The sequence below is a fragment of the Lissotriton vulgaris genome, chromosome 7 (assembly GCF_964263255.1).
Source record: "Lissotriton vulgaris chromosome 7, aLisVul1.2, whole genome shotgun sequence".
NCBI lineage: Eukaryota > Metazoa > Chordata > Amphibia > Caudata > Salamandridae > Lissotriton > Lissotriton vulgaris.
Genome location: NC_141695.1, coordinates 147,349,214 through 147,369,053, shown reverse-complemented (window position 1 = coordinate 147,369,053; position 19,840 = coordinate 147,349,214). Strand labels below are relative to the sequence as shown.

The 19,840-nt window shown below is 43.5% G+C and overlaps 1 protein-coding gene across 1 annotated transcript; it reads right to left on the bottom strand.

The window, feature by feature from the left end:
* Positions 1–16,336: 16,336 nt before the first annotated feature.
* Positions 16,337–17,349, bottom strand: LOC147701024 (annexin A4-like). The gene has a single exon (XM_086929837.1). It carries the CDS (start codon positions 17,272–17,274, stop codon positions 16,567–16,569), a length of 708 nt encoding a protein of 235 aa, XP_086785963.1. The 5' UTR covers positions 17,275–17,349; the 3' UTR covers positions 16,337–16,566.
* Positions 17,350–19,840: the final 2,491 nt, after the last annotated feature.

The following is a 19,840-nucleotide window of genomic DNA, read 5'->3' as shown; positions in this document are numbered from 1 at the left end:
AGCAAGGAAAATCCATTTATCCACTGCCTACAATACCCAAACACTCCTAAAAACATTCTTATCTTTTTCTGGGTCTGAGGTAGTTGCATTTGTCAGATTATTTTTATTCTTTATGAGGTCACTTTTCTAACTCCTCTTTCTATTTTATGCCCTAAATATTTACCTTCTTGATGACAAAACTGCAATCGCTCTGGAGACACCTTTGGGCATATTAGCAAGGGCCATATCGCCCCTTTAGCGCCACTTTTTCTTTCTAAAGCGGCGATATTTTTATCACCCTATTAGCAAGCTGTTGCTAACAGCAGTTAGCAACAGCTTTTAGGTGATAGCGACCGGTTTGGGGCCCGCTTTGCATGTCAGCGATATTTATCGCTAATGGCATGCAAAGTGGGTGTACCCAAACTGTTAGTGACTGAAAGCAGTCGCTAACACAGCTATCCCCTATTAGCAAGGAAGGCATAGCGATAAAAAAATTGTGCTAAGCGCAATTATCACTATAATCTAACGCCTGCTAAAAACATGACTTACCTGTTTATCCAATGGGAGGTGGATTCTAAGGTTAAGTCCCCATTGACGTTAATGCGTGAATATTGCTGGATTTCCAGCGATATTCTCGCATTTCGCCACTACCGCTGGATATTTTAGCACAATGGAGAAAAACTTTGCTAATAGCAGGTTTTCTCTGCAAACATATTCAGCGATGGACAGCGATAAAAAAAATGTGCTAAGTGCATTTAGCGATAAATATCGCTATTTCTTGCTAATATGCCCCTTGTGTCCTTCTTCGGCCAAATGGTTCAGTAATGCAATTGTGTCAGTAACACAATCCTCTTGTGTCTTTGATGCCACCAATAGGTCATCAATGTACTGAACCAGGACTTATTTCCCGGGCATAACTAGTGATTCTAGACACTTTTTCAGGATTTGGTTGAAAATCGAGGGACTCTCTGTGTATCCTTGAGGAACTCGGCATCATGCCAAAACACAATCTCCTAACCAGGATGCAAAAAGATACTGGCTGTCTGGGTGTAAAGGAATGGAAAAGAATGCCTGACACAAATCAATTACTGTATACCAACTTGCATTCCAGGGTATCAGATAAAGGATTACTGCTTGATTTGGCACCACTAGACAACAAGGCACTACAATTGTATTTATTTTAGGTGCATCCTGCACTATCCTGTACTTCAACCAGGCTTTTTGAGTCCATTAATTAGCAAATTACAAGGACTACCCATTATTTCTTTTGGAATTCATTGCTCAATCATTTGATCAATTACTGGAACAACTCCTGCTTTTACTTCTGGACTCATTTTTTACTCTCGTATGTTTGGATAAACTGCACCTTCTTTCACCACTATTTTCACTGGATCTACATTAGCCATTAGCCCTATATCTTTTCCTGAAAAATCCCACACCTCTGGGTTCACTAAGGTTTTCAATTCTTCAGGCAATTCACTTTCAGTTAGTGATGAAAACATCTCATCCATTTCTGTACCTTGCTAAGGTAGCATCATTTTATATGCAACATCCTCATCAGGTATTTGAAAAGCAACACCATCAAGAGTAAAGTAAATTGTGCAGTTCATTCTGCACAATAGGTCTCTTCCTAGCAAGTTAACTGGGTTTGAATCACATACTACAAACCGGTGCTTGTCTTTAAAATTTCCAATATATACTTCCATCGGCTTTGTAACTGGTGTTATAATCTGTTTGTTTGAGACTCCTACAACTTGGATAGTTTCTCCCAGGAGGGCTAGGTTTGGGATGTCTGCTGCTCTCACAGTAGATCTGGTAGCACCAGTGTTCAATAGAAAAGTGATATCACTACCTCCCACTTTCCCATCTATAAATGAACCTGTCTGGTCTACCAGCAAGGATGCACCTAGCATGCAGTCCTCTTCCTCTCCCTTCATGCACCGTCATTGCAAAAAGTCTGAGTCACTTTAAACATTCTGAAAAAAATATTGTGAAACTATTGATGTATTCTTACCACTTTCTCCGTGAAATCCGGTGTTCGCACTGTATTTTTGAATGTTCAAGGCAAAGGATCTTGTGGCACCTGATACTGAGGAGTAATTACCTGCTGCTTCTGCTGTTGCTGGTTCACAGCCACTTAATTCTGCATCTGTGGATTTAAATTTTGATTTGCCCCATTATTATTTTGGACATTTTTACACTCATTCTTCCAATGTCCATTCTTTCCGCACGCATGACAATGAAACTTCGACTATGCTTCCTCTCTACCCATTCGACACTTGTTCACTCTGACTCTGCCCTTTCGTCTGATTATCAGTTTGGGAAATTAAATGTATTTCCTGCTGCTCTGCCAACTTCACCTGTGCCTACATCTTTTTCACTTTTTACTTTCTATGTTTGCTTTAATATTGTTGCTACAATATTTTTTATATTTCAATATTTTGTCTATTGTCTTACTCTGCCAGCACAACATGTGCTGTTGAGTCATCTGACTAATCTCTGGTTCAGACCATAAACAAACCGGTATACAAAATGTCCCATATCCTTATTACTAATGTTTTTAATTGTACTTTACAGCTTGAACACCTGTATTAACCTCTCATAATACGTGTGCACAGACTCAGTCAGTCAGAATATCTTTATTCGACTTATTCCAAGTCATACAAAGAAACAAAACAATAAAACCATGAAAAGGAATACATACATACATGACCCTACAATTACCTAAAAACATCAGTCTGGATGCATATTATAAATACTATATACAAGATTAAATAAAAATACATTTTACAATTCATATCAAAAGAAAAACATAACAACTTTATAAAAGCTTTCTAAGGCGATATTTGGCCCCCCATTTTTGCCCTCGCAGCGGCCACTAAAAAGTTAGCAATACAGAAAGTTGTGCAGGGATTTGTCAGGAGCTGTAAGTAGAGCAGCGCCGGGCGCACCTGTGTGAAACCCGCCTCCTTCAAGATGGGGAGCAAATATTTTTTCCTCTGCTCATGGTACAAGCTACAAAACAAGACAAAATGCATTGTATCCTGCACAGAAAAATGGTCACAACTGCATGGGGGGGCTAGGTCTGGCTTCTGCCAGGACTTAAAAGAACCTAAATAAAAGTGTAACAGGTTAAACCTGAATTTAGTTAGTAAAAACCTGTGATAAGGGACAGTAACAAAACTGAGGTAGGGTGCGAGGGAGGGTACACTCACCAAAAGGTTGTGTGCCCTAACTGCTGGCTTCTGCAGTTCAACTTCCTCGCGACGCGCTTCCTTCATTTCCCTGAATAACTTTTTTATATGGCCTATGTCCAGAGCCCTGATTTTATCTGGGCTTGAGAAGAGTTCTGGACGACCCAATTCCGTAAATGATTTAGTTAAATAGGCCAGCCATGGGATACTACTGTGTTTATCAAGTGATAAGACATCCTTCAGAATTATGTGGTTCAAAGGAAGGTCATCATTCGACCACATTTTCAACCACAGTGTCAGGGGTGCTAAGCTCAATAAATCTGACAGGTAGGGTAAACCCACCTCTTTGTGTATGGAATAAGTCGGGGTTGACTGGGGAACGGAAAGAAGGGATCCTAAAAATCTATTTTCTGCCCTCTGAATGGGGTCAAGATTTACGTACCCCCACAAAGAGGATCCATATAGTGCAATGGCCACAGGCTTGCACTTATAGATTTTTAAAAGGGCTTCCATGGGCCTGGCTCCCAGCTTACCAGCAAAACCCAAGAGCGCTGAGGAAGATCTGGTGACCGCCAGCCTCTTTGCTCTTATCTGTGGCCCCCACGTTCCATTCTGGTCAAACAGTACCCCCAAATAGGGAAATGTGGTTACCTTAGCCACTGGAACCCCACTGCAAAAAAATGATTAATGTCTTTTTTTGAAACGCTCTCGCCCCATTACCATTGTATGTGATTTGGAAACATTAACCTTAAGGTCCAAATTTCCCATAAAGGAGCCAAAGGCGTCCAAGAGGCGCTGCAGTCCTACACCAGTGCGGGCGATCAACACGGCGTCATCCGCGTACAGGAGTGCCGGGATATGAACATCTCCTGCACGTGGGACGTCCGCTTCCTGGCCTCGCAGGTGTTCCCCCAGGCCATTAATATAGATGGTGAAAAGCGTGGGGGCTAAAATGCAGCCTTGCCGAACCCCCTTTAGAGATTTAAAAAGTGGGGTACATCTACCATTGTTTGACACTCGGACGGCTGCAAAAAGCTCCTGATGCATAGTGGCCATGAACGTAACCAAAGCTTCGTCAATACCCATCTCCAAAAGAATTGACCAAAGTTTTGCCCTATTGACGAGGTCAAAGGCCGAGGAGAGGTCCATAAATGCCAAAAACACGGAACCCTCCTTGGCCACCGTATACTTAGAAATGAGTAGATGCAGATTAATACATTGTTCAATGGTCCCTTTTCTCTCCCTAAAACCGTATTGCAGGTCAGACAGCCCACCACAACCCTCAACGTTCTCCCTCAATCTAGATAAGAGGACTCTACCCAGGATTTTTATGGTTGAGTCCAAAAGGGATATGGGCCTATAAAACGCGGGGTCGTCCCGCTGACCTTTATTTTTAAAAATGGGAACAATGGTGGATATGGCCCACGAGACGGGAGCTGGATTACCATTCACTGCATTAAACACATTTGACATAACCTCAGCCCACAGTTTAGGAGAGTACATAAAAAAGTCAGCGGGGACTCCATCGGGGCCAGGAGCCTTGTGTTTGGTGGTTGCCAAGAGAGCTTTTTCCACTTCTTGGGGATTAAAGATGATGGGATGTACTTCCACGTTGGGTAATGGACCCCTTTTAATACCCTCATCGTCACCCCCATAGACATTTTTGAAGAAAGACAACCATTTTTCATCTGTGATCACGCAGTCCATGGGTGCATTGCTGTCTTCAGAGAATAGGGGCTGTTTGATAATCTCCCAAAATCTCCTACTATCCTTAAGCACTGCCGCTGAAAGGAGATTGTCCCATGTTTCGCGTTTGATGGTGTCTTTACGATTCTTTATGGCTGCCCTATAGGTTTTCCTTAATCTCGAGATGTCATCTTTAACCCTTGGAACGTTTTTTAGGGCTGCCAACAAGTCTCTGTGGGATTTCGAGCATACAGAATCAAACCATCGCTTATGTCCTTCTGCTCCATGGATTGGTTTTGCTAAAAGATCCTTAGAGACCTGATTGCAAATTGACTCATAAGCTGCTACTATGTGTTTACCTTGCGTGCCCGGGTTTTTACAAAGTTCCACCTGGTCTTTGATTTTGGGGAAGCATTTTTCATAAAAATTTTCCGGAATCACTTTGGCCCACTTCACTCGTCGATCTTGGTCAGTGGTCCTCAGGGGATGTGCCGATTTTGCAGTGATTGGTGGCGCCCCCATCTGGGCACCCCTGGCCACTTCGAGTAAAACTGGGTTATGGTCGCTATAGTGTGTTGCGACTGTACGATAGGCCATGGTCCGATTTAGAATCCCTGGTGAGACAAAAATGTGATCGATCACTGTGCCATTTTGGGCACCAGTGAAAGTTGGCAATCTCAGGCCGCAGTCAGGTTCGTATAGGTCATAGTTAGCCAATAAGTCTTCAAGCTCCTGCCCCTCTGCGGAATGTTCAAAATGTGGTCCCTGTAAGGCCGCGTCATCAACCTCGTTGGCAACTCTTCCCTTACAGGCTAAATTACATAAATGAATATTAAAATCGCCTAATAAAATAAACTCGAAAACTAACTCGATATTCTGTACATCTGTGTTTAAAATACTGTCCAAGCTGGAGATATTGCGACCGCTATAGTTACTGTTCCCTGAATTGTAAAAATTAACATATAAAGTCCTACTTGTTTTGTTAATCACCCTTTCAACCATAAGAATGTTATCAGAGTCAGTGCTGATCTGCCTATAACTTCCTACTAGATCCAGCGAGAACAAAATCACCAATCCACCTTTTGCTCTGCCCGCCCTGCTAGCCACTGCTGGTTTGGTAAAGCAGGTGAACCCATCCCACCAGAGATTGTTGGATATATCCCAGGTTTCTTGGAAGGTGATGATATGATGCTTAGTAACAAAGCTCAGCCATGCGTGATCCTGACGTTTTGAGATTAGGCCTGCAACATTCCAACTAATGATCTTACAGGAGTCAGTGGGTAGCCTTGATTCATTTACATCCTCTAAGTCACCTTCAACTGCTGGTTGCAATAGTGGACCTTCATTGGTTTCTGCTCGGCAGAGGCTCTGTGTGTCCTCTCCCAACGTACTCGTATTGGCAAAAGCCACAGTCCGAGATGAAGTCATTTGATGCACAGGATTAATTGGCACTTGAGACTCTGATGCTACGTTGGGGACAAAATTATTAAAGTGCTCAACAATGTTTAGACCTCCACATATTAGTGTTGGGTTGTTCGACACCTCCCTTTCCAGATCAATTCCTGGTTCAAGTCAATCACAGGTATTTAAATCAGATAAAGGACCAAACCTGTTTCCAGTGGGAAAACCCCACTCAAGGGGAGTAGCCGCCTGACCCTGTCCATATAAAACTGGGTTCCACATAGGTTGTGGGGTATTTGGACGTGTAAGAAACTGGTCGTTTCTCAACCAATGTGTGGGCCTATTGCCCCGAACACTATGTTCGTAACCCAGAAGACCAGGACACCAACCATTAAGTCTTGGCTCATGTACAGGGACAGGCCTGTTGTTTAGCTCATTCAGGTAGTTGAGTCTTCCTGGCTCCCGATGTACTATGGGCTGAAACCAGTCATTAGAATGTCGAGATCCGGTACCCCCTCCCCAACAACTGGAATTAATGTTTCTTTTATGACTGGGGATATTGGGTAAGGTGGCAAACTGAGTCTTATCAAAGAAAAACTTAAGAGTGAGAGGAATTATAGAACCACTACGACGTTGGGGTGGGAAAACATTACTCAAAATGTCTGGAAGGACCTCGGCATTAGCAAAGTTTAGGATGACACAATCCCCTTTAAACTTTTTTGGCTTACTGCCAATCCAAGATACCCTCCTAGTCATGACAATGTCCCCTGCCAGTTTATCGAACCCTTGTTGAGCCATATGCATATTATTAGAGAGCCAATGTAACGCTTTATCTTTTAGATCCTGATTGGACTCTATTTTATCTTGTGATAGAACCGGGACATTAGCCAGCACCAGTACTACCGGCGAGGCTTCCAATATAAATTGGGCTGAAACATCCTCTTGATGTGTGACAACTATAGCACCAGTAGTACTGTTACGGGCGTCTCCAGCATCTGCAACTACATCCTGACCAGGGGCAGGTACTGATGGTAATGCTGGCGGAAGCAACAGCCCTTGTTGGGTGGGCTGTAAATTGCTTTCAATTGGGGTAACCTCCACATCCGTGGGTGTTAGATTTGTGACGAGGGAGGATAAATTCTCTACCTCATCTACTAGCTTAATATGTACCCCACCCAGTTTTTTGACCTCAGATGTTAATTTATCTAGTTTCCCGATCAGGGGTTTAATAATGGTCCTTATTTTAATGTCTATCATATCTTGAATCCTATTAAAGAGATCGTCATCGATAATGCGTTTTGACTCTATATCAATGTCGGGATCTACATATTTCCCCGCCCGCCTAGGGGGTGGTGTAGTGGGTTTTTTCCTTCCTAATTGTTTCCCCCCCTCTTTACTGGAAGTCTTCTGCAAGCTCTAACGGCCCGTGTAACAGGCTGCAGGGGTTGTAGGTCTTCGTCCGTAGTAGCTAACTGGTGGTTCAGATCAGTGAAAGCGCTATCTGATAGATCTATTAAGACTGTTCTATCTGTTGGAGGATCAGCATCAGCAGCAGCGGCAACCTCAGTGCCATTGGCTTGAAGATTAGAAATTGCAAGATCTGACGGCGGGTTTTCTATAAGTGAATCAGATATCGCTGTACTTAATATACTTGTGGAAGGACTTTCTATAGGCAGAATAGGTGATTGGCTTAAGCCAAGAGATTGCCTTCTCTTATTATTGATGTTACTGACCACTTGTACAAGATATGAGTCTAAAGTGTTCACTGTCTCTGCAGGGGCAGGAACCAGTTTTTTCCCCATAATTGGAGCAGTAACTTTAGGCAACCTTTCCAAGCTCAATTCAATTGGGTACAGTAGATGTTGGCAAAACGATGTGCTATGCGAGTCAATCAAAATCCAGCAGCGAAATGGCAAGCCAATGCCTCTATGATGGATAATATTAAATATAACAAACTGGAGACAGTACCTTATAGTCCGTATGATAGGTGTCAGGGGGGTGGCCTAGCCTGGCCTTATCGTGCCTCTGAGGGCCACAGAGGGCCCGCCCTTTGCCCGGCCTTAGCTCCGGCCGTCCCGCGAAGCTGGTCCTGCAGCGCTTTATTGCGCCTCCCTGGCGCCCTCGCGTTGTCACAAACGCGCGCCGCCGCGTAGGCTGCCGGGATTCGTAGTCCCAGAGCGGCGGCGCTACCAAACTGCAGGAAAGGTGACTCTTGGCGGTGGCGGCGTGGACCGTGGCCGTCTGGCAAGCTGCGGCGTGTTCCAGGTAGGTTTTCGTGTCTCCCCCTGCTCCGCCGGTCCTGCAGCGCTTTATTGCGCCTCCCTGGCGCCCTCGCGTTGTCATAAACGCGCGCCGCCGCGTAGGCTGCCGGGATTCGTAGTCCCGGAGCGGCGGCGCTACCAAACTGCAGGAAAGGTGACTCTTGGCGGTGGCGGCGTGGACCGTGGCCGTCTGGCAAGCTGCGGCGTGTTCCAGGTAGGTTTTCGTGTCTCCCCCTGCTCCGCCGGTCCTGCAGCGCTTTATTGCGCCTCCCTGGCGCCCTCGCGTTGTCACAAACGCGCGCCGCCGCGTAGGCTGCCGGGATTCGTAGTCCCGGAGCGGCGGCGCTACCAAACTGCAGGAAAGGTGACTCTTGGCGGTGGCGGCGTGGACCGTGGCCGTCTGGCAAGCTGCGGCGTGTTCCAGGTAGGTTTTCGTGTCTCCCCCTGCTCCGCCGGTCCTGCAGCGCTTTATTGCGCCTCCCTGGCGCCCTCGCGTTGTCACAAACGCGCGCCGCCGCGTAGGCTGCCGGGATTTGTAGTCCTGGAGCGGCGGCGCTACCAAACTGCAGGAAAGGTGACTCTTGGCGGTGGCGGCGTGGACCGTGGCCGTCTGGCAAGCTGCGGCGTGTTCCAGGTAGGTTTTCGTGTCTCCCCCGCACAGACTCTTTCGGCCCCTGAGTTGTTCTGTCTTTAGGAGGGATTTCTCCCTTCTGATGGCGTCCCTGTTTTGGAATCTGATGCATACTCCTCAGTCAGTCAATCAACTGTGATCTTACACTCCTTCCATAAATCATCAGGGACTACAATATCAAACAAACCATCCAGATCCTTCAACAGAACCTATGAAACTTTCACAAATCTTTCCACCTGTTTGTACCATTCAATGTTTTTTTTCTCAATCTAGGAAAATCATTTGTAAATGACAAAATATCCTGTCTGCTTCAAGGAACATGAACATATCCACCACCAGGATCTTCTCTCATTGGACATATTCTCTTTATCTTTTCCGACTCCCTTACTGCAAATGTAGATGAAGCTTCTTTCGCTCGTGCTTCCTCTTTCTTTCTTGTCCACCTGTTCCTCCATTTATCAATGTCTCCCCATTTTCTCAAAATATTCATCAACTCTTTTATCTGTAGTCTTTTACCGTAAGTATTTATATTTTCTAAATCCTTTTCAGTAAACTCCACTCAATATGGTTTCTGTAACAGTTTTGATCTCTCTATATGTGTCCAATCTCTGAGGCAACCTCTGTTAATTTCTCATATAAAATCTTTGCTCTTCTGGTTATGCTTTTGCATAAGAACCACAATTCCTCATCATTGTAAATGTTCTATCTTTCTGTGCTCACATTACCAGCTATCATTTCCTCTTAATCGACTTTTAATCTGCTAATATCTAGGACATTTGGTTGTGAGTTTCGTTTTTAGGTCTCGCTCTTCGATGCGCATGCGCATCGAGCTTGAGAGGATATAGGGCTTTAACCAGAGTTAAACTAACTGGGCGATTTGGTGCTGTGCCCGTGGCTTTTAGGTCAATGCGCAAGCGCATTGACCTAAAATGCGCGTGCACATCACCAAATCGCCATCTGTTCCCTCAGCCGCACTCCAGGCCCCTGCTGCTTTCACACCCTCTCCTCTCCCCGCTCCGCCCCCTCCCCTGCCCGCTGTGTCGCATTTCTCCTCCCCTTCTGCCGCCCCTGCTCTACTGAAGCCATAAACATTCCTAGCCTCTCGGGCCTTTTGTGTACATCCTGGGGGCTCACTGTCGTTGCTGCGTGTCCCCCCTCGTGAATTTGTTTTTAGCCCTACACGTCCTACTGCTGTTTTCTCTCTTTCCCGTAGCTGCCAAGACGTTCAGAATTAAACACAATCTTTAGGGTAGTTATTGGGCATCATATTTCTTCATAATGTCTCCCAACTCACCCTCCGGCCCCCAACCCTTTCCATCCCACTTAAAGCACTGTTCCTCGTGAGCTGCTTAATGCCGCTCTTTTGTGATAATGGTTGTACCAGACAAACAGGTTCTGGGCATTTTTTTCCCGGCAAATCGACCGTTTTATAGTTTTATTGGAACAGTTTGTGAAACTGCCGATCGAACCTGTTACACGGTGAAATCCAGCTCTCTGAAATGGACGGGAATTACAAAGAACCCCGTGTAAGCTACACAGTACCTTGAAGTGCATGACTCACAGCTGCTTGTAAACTTAGTGACCTGCAACACTAAATTGATATGTTTGTTAGTGCGGTTACGCCCGTCCCACAGATTAAAGGTCACTCGTATATGTTGTCATTTAGTTCCCATGATGTCATCTTGGCCACAAGCCACGCAGTCGTCGTCTCTAAGGTGAATCCAGTGCCACGTGACTCACTGTGACGGCAGCATCCGGCCTGAGGTCACGTGGTGGTATTTCCTGTAAACCATTCACGGCTCTAATTGTGCGTTTGATCTCTGATAATGCAACCTTTTGTGTTTTTTGGTCACCGAATATTAGCAAGTCTGGACCTGAAAGTGCAAACCGAAGAGCATGTCAAGTGTTTATGTCTGGCGTCAGCCCTGTACAAAGGAAAGAAAGACTCGCATGGCCGTGCAGTCCCTGCATTGCCAGGCTTGTAGTGCATCATTTCAGATGGGTGTCGTGGAAACGGAATTTTGGTAACAGAACGGCATTTTTGCCTCCAGTAATTGTCAGTCTGCACTTCAATCACCAAAGGGCTGACTCTCAGAAATGTGCAGCCTCATTTTTTTCGGCAGTTGGGTTCCCTTTCACGCCTGTAAATGCCAATGAAACTAATTACATTTCCATTTTCCAACTCCATGTTAAGCGTAGGAATGTAACTACACCCCACGGCCCTCACTCACCCTCGACGATCGATTAAGTGTGAGGTCGGTAGAGCGGATGAGACTTTAAAAAACAAAAGCAAAAATCTCAAAAGATCCTAGGGTAGGGACTGCAGTACTGAGAATAAATCAGTCACTTTACCCAACGGGTAAACGAGAAAAAAAATGATCACAACGTATCTTACTCCACCCATTCAAGCAGCTACGAAATAAAGGGATATTTTAAAACTGTTAATTCCACCCACCCGAGTTATCTAACCTATGACGTTCCCAACTCTCAAGAGTTTAAAAAAAAGAATTTTCTGGGAGATAATAAGCAACACCTGTTCAGTTGTAACAGGCTACCGAATCCGAATATTGCTGGTGGTAAGTCCAATGAATGCACCTTACGTACTTCAGAATAATCCTTATTCTGTTTTGAAGTCCTCTCCCTAGCCCTTCTTAAACAACTCTTGCTCCCAGCCAAATCTTGTTCGCTTTGTGATCCTTGCCATGAACGTATTTTGCACTTCGTTGATTATTCACTTAGGGTCAGTGACGAGAGCTGGGCAATCTGCAGAGAGAAACCCCAAGGGAACTACTTCACACCCCTGACTTAAACTAGAGATGACTGGATAAGGCTGTTCTTGATCAGTAAATAATTGTTGCGCAAAGTTAAGGTAAATGAGCACATTGCTGATAAAATACATTCCCATACTAATATAATCTTCTAAATATAACGTGTGGAATATTCAAATACAAAGTTACTTGCGCTGTGTGTATTTTGCTACTGACTAAAAACGAATGTCAGTGTGTGTGTATGTGTATGTATATATATCTATCTAAATTAATTGCATTTTTGTCATCTGTTTAATGTAATCAGACCCCCCCAGGATTTTGCGACTTTGGGTGGCAAATCCCACGACCCAAAAAAGCAACATTTGCAGCCGAAAACCTCGAAATACACTGTATTTTTGAGGTGGGCAAAAAAATGTGCCCGCCACAAAAATACTGCAGATTTGTGCTGTCACCCTCACAACCCTCACACTCCCTCACTCGCACCCCCTCACTCGCACCCCCTCACCCCCTCACCCCCTCACCCTCGCACCCCCTCACCCTCGCACCCCCTCACACCCTCACCCACCCTCACCAGCATAGCATAACAAAACATAGCATAGCATAACAAAACAAAGCATAGGATGGCAAAACTAAACCTAGTATAGCAAAACATAACAAAACATAGCAAACCACAACAAAACATAGCATAGCAAAGCACAGCATAGCATAATAAAACACAACTAAATATAGCACAGCGTAACAAAACATAGTATCGCATAACAAACCATCGCCTAGCAAAACACAGCATAGCCTAACAAAACACAGCATAGCATAACAAATCAAAGCATAGGGTAGCAAAACAAAACCTAGCATAGCATACAGCATCATTCAGCACCACCACAGCATCACTCATTCAAATATGTTCTCTCAATGTTTCAAGCTTTATTACAAATGTCACAAAAAAATGTTAATATTTCACTTCTGTTCTTGAATTTTCATCACAATAAAATACACACGTTATTTTCAAAAGTTTAAGCTATTGCCATTATAAATTACAATCACTTTTATTTAAGTATTAATTATTTGAAAAAATTAAAAGCCATTGTTATTTGTAATATCAATACATCTAAGTCACGTAAAAACAAAACATGTTGCATTACAAATGCTATAGGTGTCACATTCGCGAAAGTTATAACTATTGGCATTGTAAATGACAAAGCTATCAATTTAGCTATTTTAAAAACCAACACATAAATAAAATAATTGTCATTACAAGACCAATAGCTCCAACTTTTCTAATGCGAGACCTATTGCATTTCCAATGCTTGTTTATTTTCCTGTGCCCATCTTTCTAAATCCTCTCAAGTAACCATTGTTGAACCTCCTGTTTCTGTAGGGACCGTAGACCCCATTTCTTTCACATTTTCAGGTGTTGGAGTTTTGGCTAAGGGTTCCATAATTGGGAGATCCATTAATGAAATGACTGAATCACTCTCATTGGCCTGATCATCAGACATTACTACTCCCTTTCTGGAATTACTCAAAGGAACTCTCACAGCTTGAGATTTCGGGCAGCCCTTTTTATCTTCATATAATGGGATCAAAAAGTTATTTCTCTGGTCAAAGGACCATTAGGTGAACTAGTTGATGGTGACATATAACAAAAATTAAATTGAAAAAGAATTGAGGATTGGGGTCAAGCACAATTGCACCTATCCTTAGTACTGCTTTGTGTAAGTTTTTAATTGCCACGGAACGGACATTCAGAAGCCCCTAAATCTCCTAAGACAAAGGTTGTCTTACTCTCAAAATACAGCACACAATGGCCCAGCACACTAATTATAATTATATCTCAAATGTTGAACAGTAAAACCAATTATTATGTACAATGTTTAATACAAATCAGCGATAGCAGAATCAGTGGCGTTGTATGCAGTGCATTCTTTATTTATTATTCAGATAAAAAGACTGTAGCCGTATCCAACGCGTTTTGTCCTTCACGGAATTCTTCAGGGCAGAAAATGTAGTCATTTATCATTCATTTATTTTCAATATATCCCAATCAGATTCAGCTTGATCTCAAATTGCCTTACAAGTATTTCTTTCTTTTATTTTCATAAAAAATGTGATGAGTGACGTACTGTCATCGTTTCATGATTCTCTCCCAAGTGTCATGCACAGACCTTGCGTCACTCAGTTTAATTCAGTTACACGAGAAAAGCCCAAATGCGCACTAATGACAAAAGTCAAAAGACAAATGTTAATTTCTCAAAATAAGTGTTTGTGCTGTATACCACCCACCTCTACTCTATCCCATTTCATTAATATTACTTTTCCCCGCATTAGCATTGGTAAAATAGCTTGTTTCAGATAAGCGGGTGCCATGCTTGCAAGCCTTCAAGACTCCATTTTAGAAGCTTCTGCTCATGTGCAAGATTTTCCATCCAAGCATTACATCGTCATTCTGTGTAGATTTAGTTGTAATTTCCCGTTTAGAGCGGTATTAGTCCTATTTCAATGCTATCAGCGTTAATGCAAGCATACGCAGGCTTCACTATCCCACATGTTCATGTAATACGTATTAGTTTTCACCAAACTTTGTTAATACCTTGTTAGAGAGTTAAACGAGCAAGCCTCTTTTTCCTCAAGATCTTGCTCCATCACTAAGATGAGTCATCGAAGTGCTATAGAGAGGTAGAATAAATTGGTCAAGGAAGGACATATGGTGTTGGTTGGCAAATGCAATGGGACCATCCACATACTATATTCTTGTGATGCTGCACTGTCATGGAAACTGCTGATATATTGTGGGATAAAACATACAACTTAACATTGGGGGGGAGTCCATCATGACCATGGCTACTATCTCGTTTTACTGTTTGAGCCTGAGCAAGAAAAAGTTATCCTTCTCAATAAACATGCATAGAAAAGCTTACTTGGGCTTGCAATCTTAACAGTGGAGTACCTAAAATCTGTTGTCTTAGTCTTACAGTTCCAGTCCACACGATATATAAGGGGAGAGAGAAAGCTTACTAACAAAACAGAAGAAAGCTACATACTAGTACAGACAGAAGGAAGTCAGTTACAGAAACATGGAATATAGAACAAAAAGGATGAAAAGAATTATTTAACAAACATTAGATAGAACAAAGAGGGGTTGAAAAACAAAAGGAGACGGTCAATGTATATAAAAAACAAGACTTACTGAGGCCAGAAGATCTGTCTGCTAAGGCACTGGTTGTGGCAGCCCCGACTCCACCCTCACCTGCATTCGACGCAATCTTCTTGCCCTTGGGTGCAGATGTAAGAAATAAATGAGATTAAAAAAATATATTAGTGGTTCAGTTAATCTCCCCAAGAATATTTTGACAGCAAAGGCAAACGTATTTTCCTACATAGGATCGAACATAGTACTAGTATTGAGTTGACCTATTCCTAATTTCCTAAGCCCAAACCCTATTCCAAATTTCCTAAACTACATTTGGCCCTACTAATGCATTGCAATGAATGATCTTTGCTTCTCAACCCCCTTTGATGGGCCAACTGAGTCTCTCTTTTCAATGCATACATGCACAATACTGCACATCACTGGGAGATTGATTGGGACTGTCGAGCTACGTAAAGAAACGCACCGAGAACGCTAACTCACTGATTTACTACTACCACTATCTCAGTGATAGGACAGAGGAGTCTGCATGATTTCCTAAATATTCAGCCCAAGCAAGCCCCAACCACTATGATGAGGAAGCACAGTGCACCTGGCTAGCTTTAACTGGATAACATAATATTGATATGGTAAACTTAATTTACCTCTGCTGCTGGGTGCACTGGACCACAGTGCTCTGACGCATGCACCGGCCCACCCTCCACACAGCAGCTGATGTTTCTGCAGGATGTACCCACTCCCAGGCCTGCTGCCAGCATGGGGGGGGAGGTGGTGCTGTGCATATAAAATCAGTGTCGCCACCCCCAAAGCTGAAAAAATGGGATGGGATGGGCTGCACCCCTTCATGGGGCTTCTCCACTCTCCCTGCTCTGCCATAGCACTGGGTGGGAAAAAAAAGAAATAGGAAAAGTAGGAAGGCATTAATAAAAGAAGAAAAGAAGAAGTAGAGAAGTAAAGGGGAAAACCAAAACAAGCATTTGCAATGCAATCGGTCTCACCTTTGAGTCCTTATATATATTTAGCTATGCAGCACATTAACCTGGGTGCTGAAACATCTACTATTCTTTAACAAGGAGAGATAGTAAGCACCAAACTGTGTGACACGCCAGGTATGGGAACACATGGAGAGAAATATAACCTTTCAGATGGAAATGGCGTAGTCGAAAGCTCTGTTTTAATACAAAATCCGGGCCTTCATGGTCACATCACTAAAAATACTAGATTTGAAAAAAATATTATTGTCTACATGCGCTCGAGGAAGACAATTTCTTTTTTTTTTTTTTTTTTGTTTTTTTTTTTTTTTTTTTACTGTAAGACACCTGTCGGCATAATTACAAGGCCGCTGCATGTGATGTGCAAGAAATACAAAAAGAAAAGACCAGCCACGCACTGCAGAATTAGCAACTAAGTACTAAAAGCCTGGTTTCTAAATGCCATGATGATATTTTTACAAATACAAAAACTCCTCTGGGACAATTTTTCTACGCAGACTGCAGAGCCTTTAGTCTTCCCCACCGCAGAGCTTCAGCAGAACCTTCCTGTAATCTCCGGAAGTGTCTCCCTTGATAAATGAGTGCAGAGACTTCCCAAACATCTTCTTGAACTCAGACCGGATTTCCAGCATGTCTATTTCACAGCGAGAAACCATCAATCTGATCAGGGCGTCGTCATCAGTGCCAAGTCCCTTCATTGACTTGTAGAGTCTCTCAGCAAAAAAGGCAGGGCGGTTTTTGACGCACTTCACAACAGCGAGAAGAGAATCTTCCAGGTTTCCAGACATCTCTGATTTTATACTGGCTTCGATGTCCTTTTTAGAAATCTTTTTGTACTCCTCAAAAACCTTCAGCAGGTGGTTCCTGTTTCTTGTGCAGAGGATGCTCAGGAACTTCACCTCATCGGTCCCCCACTTCTTCTCGCCTGCTTCGTACAGATCCTGGGCATCCTTCTTGGCCAGCGAGTCGTCCACATGCGAGCTGGTGTCTCTTCCGCCTGCTGACAATGACACCAGGACCCTCTGGAACATGCCGGATGTGTCTGAGCAAATATCATCCTCCAAACTCTTTCCGTATTTGTGTTTGTAAGCCACGTTGATGCGATTGATTTCCTCAGGTGAGCGAGAAGCCAGAATCTCCATCAGGCATCCCTCGTCTGTGCCGGCACCCTTCATTGCAGCCTTCAGTTCCTGGACGTCATATTGTGTGATGGGCATCAATAAACCTACAATCACCTTCTCAAACTTTCCAGTCAGCTCAGACTTTACATCATCCTCCAAATCCTTGCCAACCGTGGCAGTTGCCAGAAAAATAAAAACAAGCATTTACAATGCAATGGTTTCGCCTTTTGTAATACTGCCGCTTTTTCCTCTAATACTGTGTAGTAAATAACTGTAGGAGGGGGCGAGCGTCAATTACTTCATGCTTTCTGTACATTTTCCTTACAGCACGTATTTGACAATAAGTAAGGCCTCATAGTCTTCCCGCCCAGGGGTCTCCTTGCAAAACTTTGATCTACATCATAAAATGTTAATGCCCATCGCATCATGATTCCTTAAAGTGTTACATCCCTTTTTTGGAGCAGTCAGCTTGACCCAGTGCAGCCGCTGTTCAAAGAGCACCCCAAATATTAAGTGACGGTTTTGAGGAGGTAACAAAATGGGTTGCATAAAAAAAAATCAGCACTGCAGAATAATCTGCACATTATCATTTATTGACAGAAGACAGCTCACTTTCCATTCGTCACAAAAAACAAAGACATGCAGCTGCTAGAAGAAGCACTCTTACACAGAAACACTAGCTCCTTCTTTTTATTATTGTTTACAGTTCCACATAATGTTAACTTGGCCCAAGGGCATTAGAGTGCTTTACATTACACAAGGAACGATTTTTATTGGGTGTTTTTTTGCGCTGGGAGATTATGTGATCAGATCAGCCCAGAATGAAAAGATGTTGAGCCGAAGCAGGGATTCGAACCTGGGGGCATATTACCAAGCAATAGCGATAATTATCGCTATTGCTTGGTTAGAGACAAAAATTTACCGCAGCGCTGTGGCGATTTTTACCGCAAATAAACCTTGGTATTACCAAGGTTTAACGCAAATGCGGTAAAAATCACCGCAAAGCATGAATATCGCTGAAAAGTCCGCGATATTCATGCATTAGCGAGCTAATGCTCTTAGCCATGTTATCCACCTACTATTGGATAACATGGCTAAGAACTGCTCAGGGCAGGTGTTAGCTTTTGGAGATATTCGCGCTAAGCGGGAATATCTCCAAAAGTTGGTAATAGGAGATAGCGATGTTAGCGACTGTTTTCAGTCTCTAACGTCTTGGCACGCCCACTTTGCATCTCATTAGTGATAAATATCACTGACATGCAAAGTGGGGCCCAAGATGGTCGCTATCTCCTACTAGCTGTCGCTAACTGGTGTTAGCAGCAGCTAGGTAATAGGGAGATAATTTTATCTCCGCTTTCTTGGCTTTTAAAGCCAAAAAAGCGGAGATAAACCCCCTTGATAATATGCCCCCTGCTTTCCCCATGTCGGCAGGTAATTTCTTACCCACCACTCAGCACTTTCTCAAACACACACCTATCTCTGTCCCTCTCACACACACAAACACATATAAACTCATACACACTCTCTCACACACACACTTTTCTGTTTCTCTCTTACACACACACATGCGTGCACACGAACACACTAGCACATACATAGATACGCGTTTAGGAAAGGAGGTGGGGTTGGGAGCAGATTTGGGAGCTGGGATTTTCCTGTTTACTTGAGATAAAGAACTCTCCTGCTTGTGGCCTCTCTGTTAACAGCATGTTCTGCTTTAACGACACAACTTGCTTGCACTTTTTTTCACCATCTTTGCCCCCAAGACAGACCAGTCAACACAATGCCTCTCTCCATAATTAGTCTGTTCCTCCAAGCGCCCTGGAGTAGGTCTGCATGCCGTCGATTTAATATCCAGCACTATATCCATATGTGCCGCCCTTGCCTGGTCCCAGAGCATATAAACTCCCCTATTAGCAGCCTTGACTGCTGTTTATGCAGATTTCTTTTTGTACCCGGCTGCCTGTAAAATTACTGTGTCTAACCTCTTTTTTTTCTCCGTTGCACCAGCTGGCCATTCTAATTAAATCGGCATAGGGAGAAGGGTCTGATTTGCAGTAATGGAGGCTGGCTCGCGCTGGCAATCTGTCCTTAGTGGGAGTTACAAAAGAAGTCAAATGCCTTCATCTGGTTCTCGCCTATCACTCCAAGGTGATTGAGTTCACTTCCTGATGCTTCCCAACTTTTCCTCAGGCTGTCCAAGCAGCGCATCCACCAGGGAGCCCCGGCCTGGCTTTTAACAGTCTCTGTATCTAGTGACAGGCAACTATCCACCCCCAAGCCTTTCAGATCAACCTTTTCTAACAAGGCCGCCCAGCGCCAATGAAATAACACACATCTGCATATCCGCTGGGTCCCATGTTTCTTGGGCTCATGGATTATGTATCTTGCAGCCTCTAATAAAGAAATGCAGTTCTTTGTTTTATTTTATTATTTATTTTATTTATGCGTTTTTATATAGCGCGGACTTTACCCGAAGGTGTCAGAGCGCTTCACAATAGGAACAGTAATGATACATGAGAACATTACAAGTCAGCAAAATACAAAAGCAAACGTTTCTTAAAGAAGCAAAAATGTTTATCCTGTGCTTGTTAAGCAAATGCTAATGTTGTATTGGAATGCTTTAGTGCTATTTGGGTTTTTAGCGATTTACAACGAGACA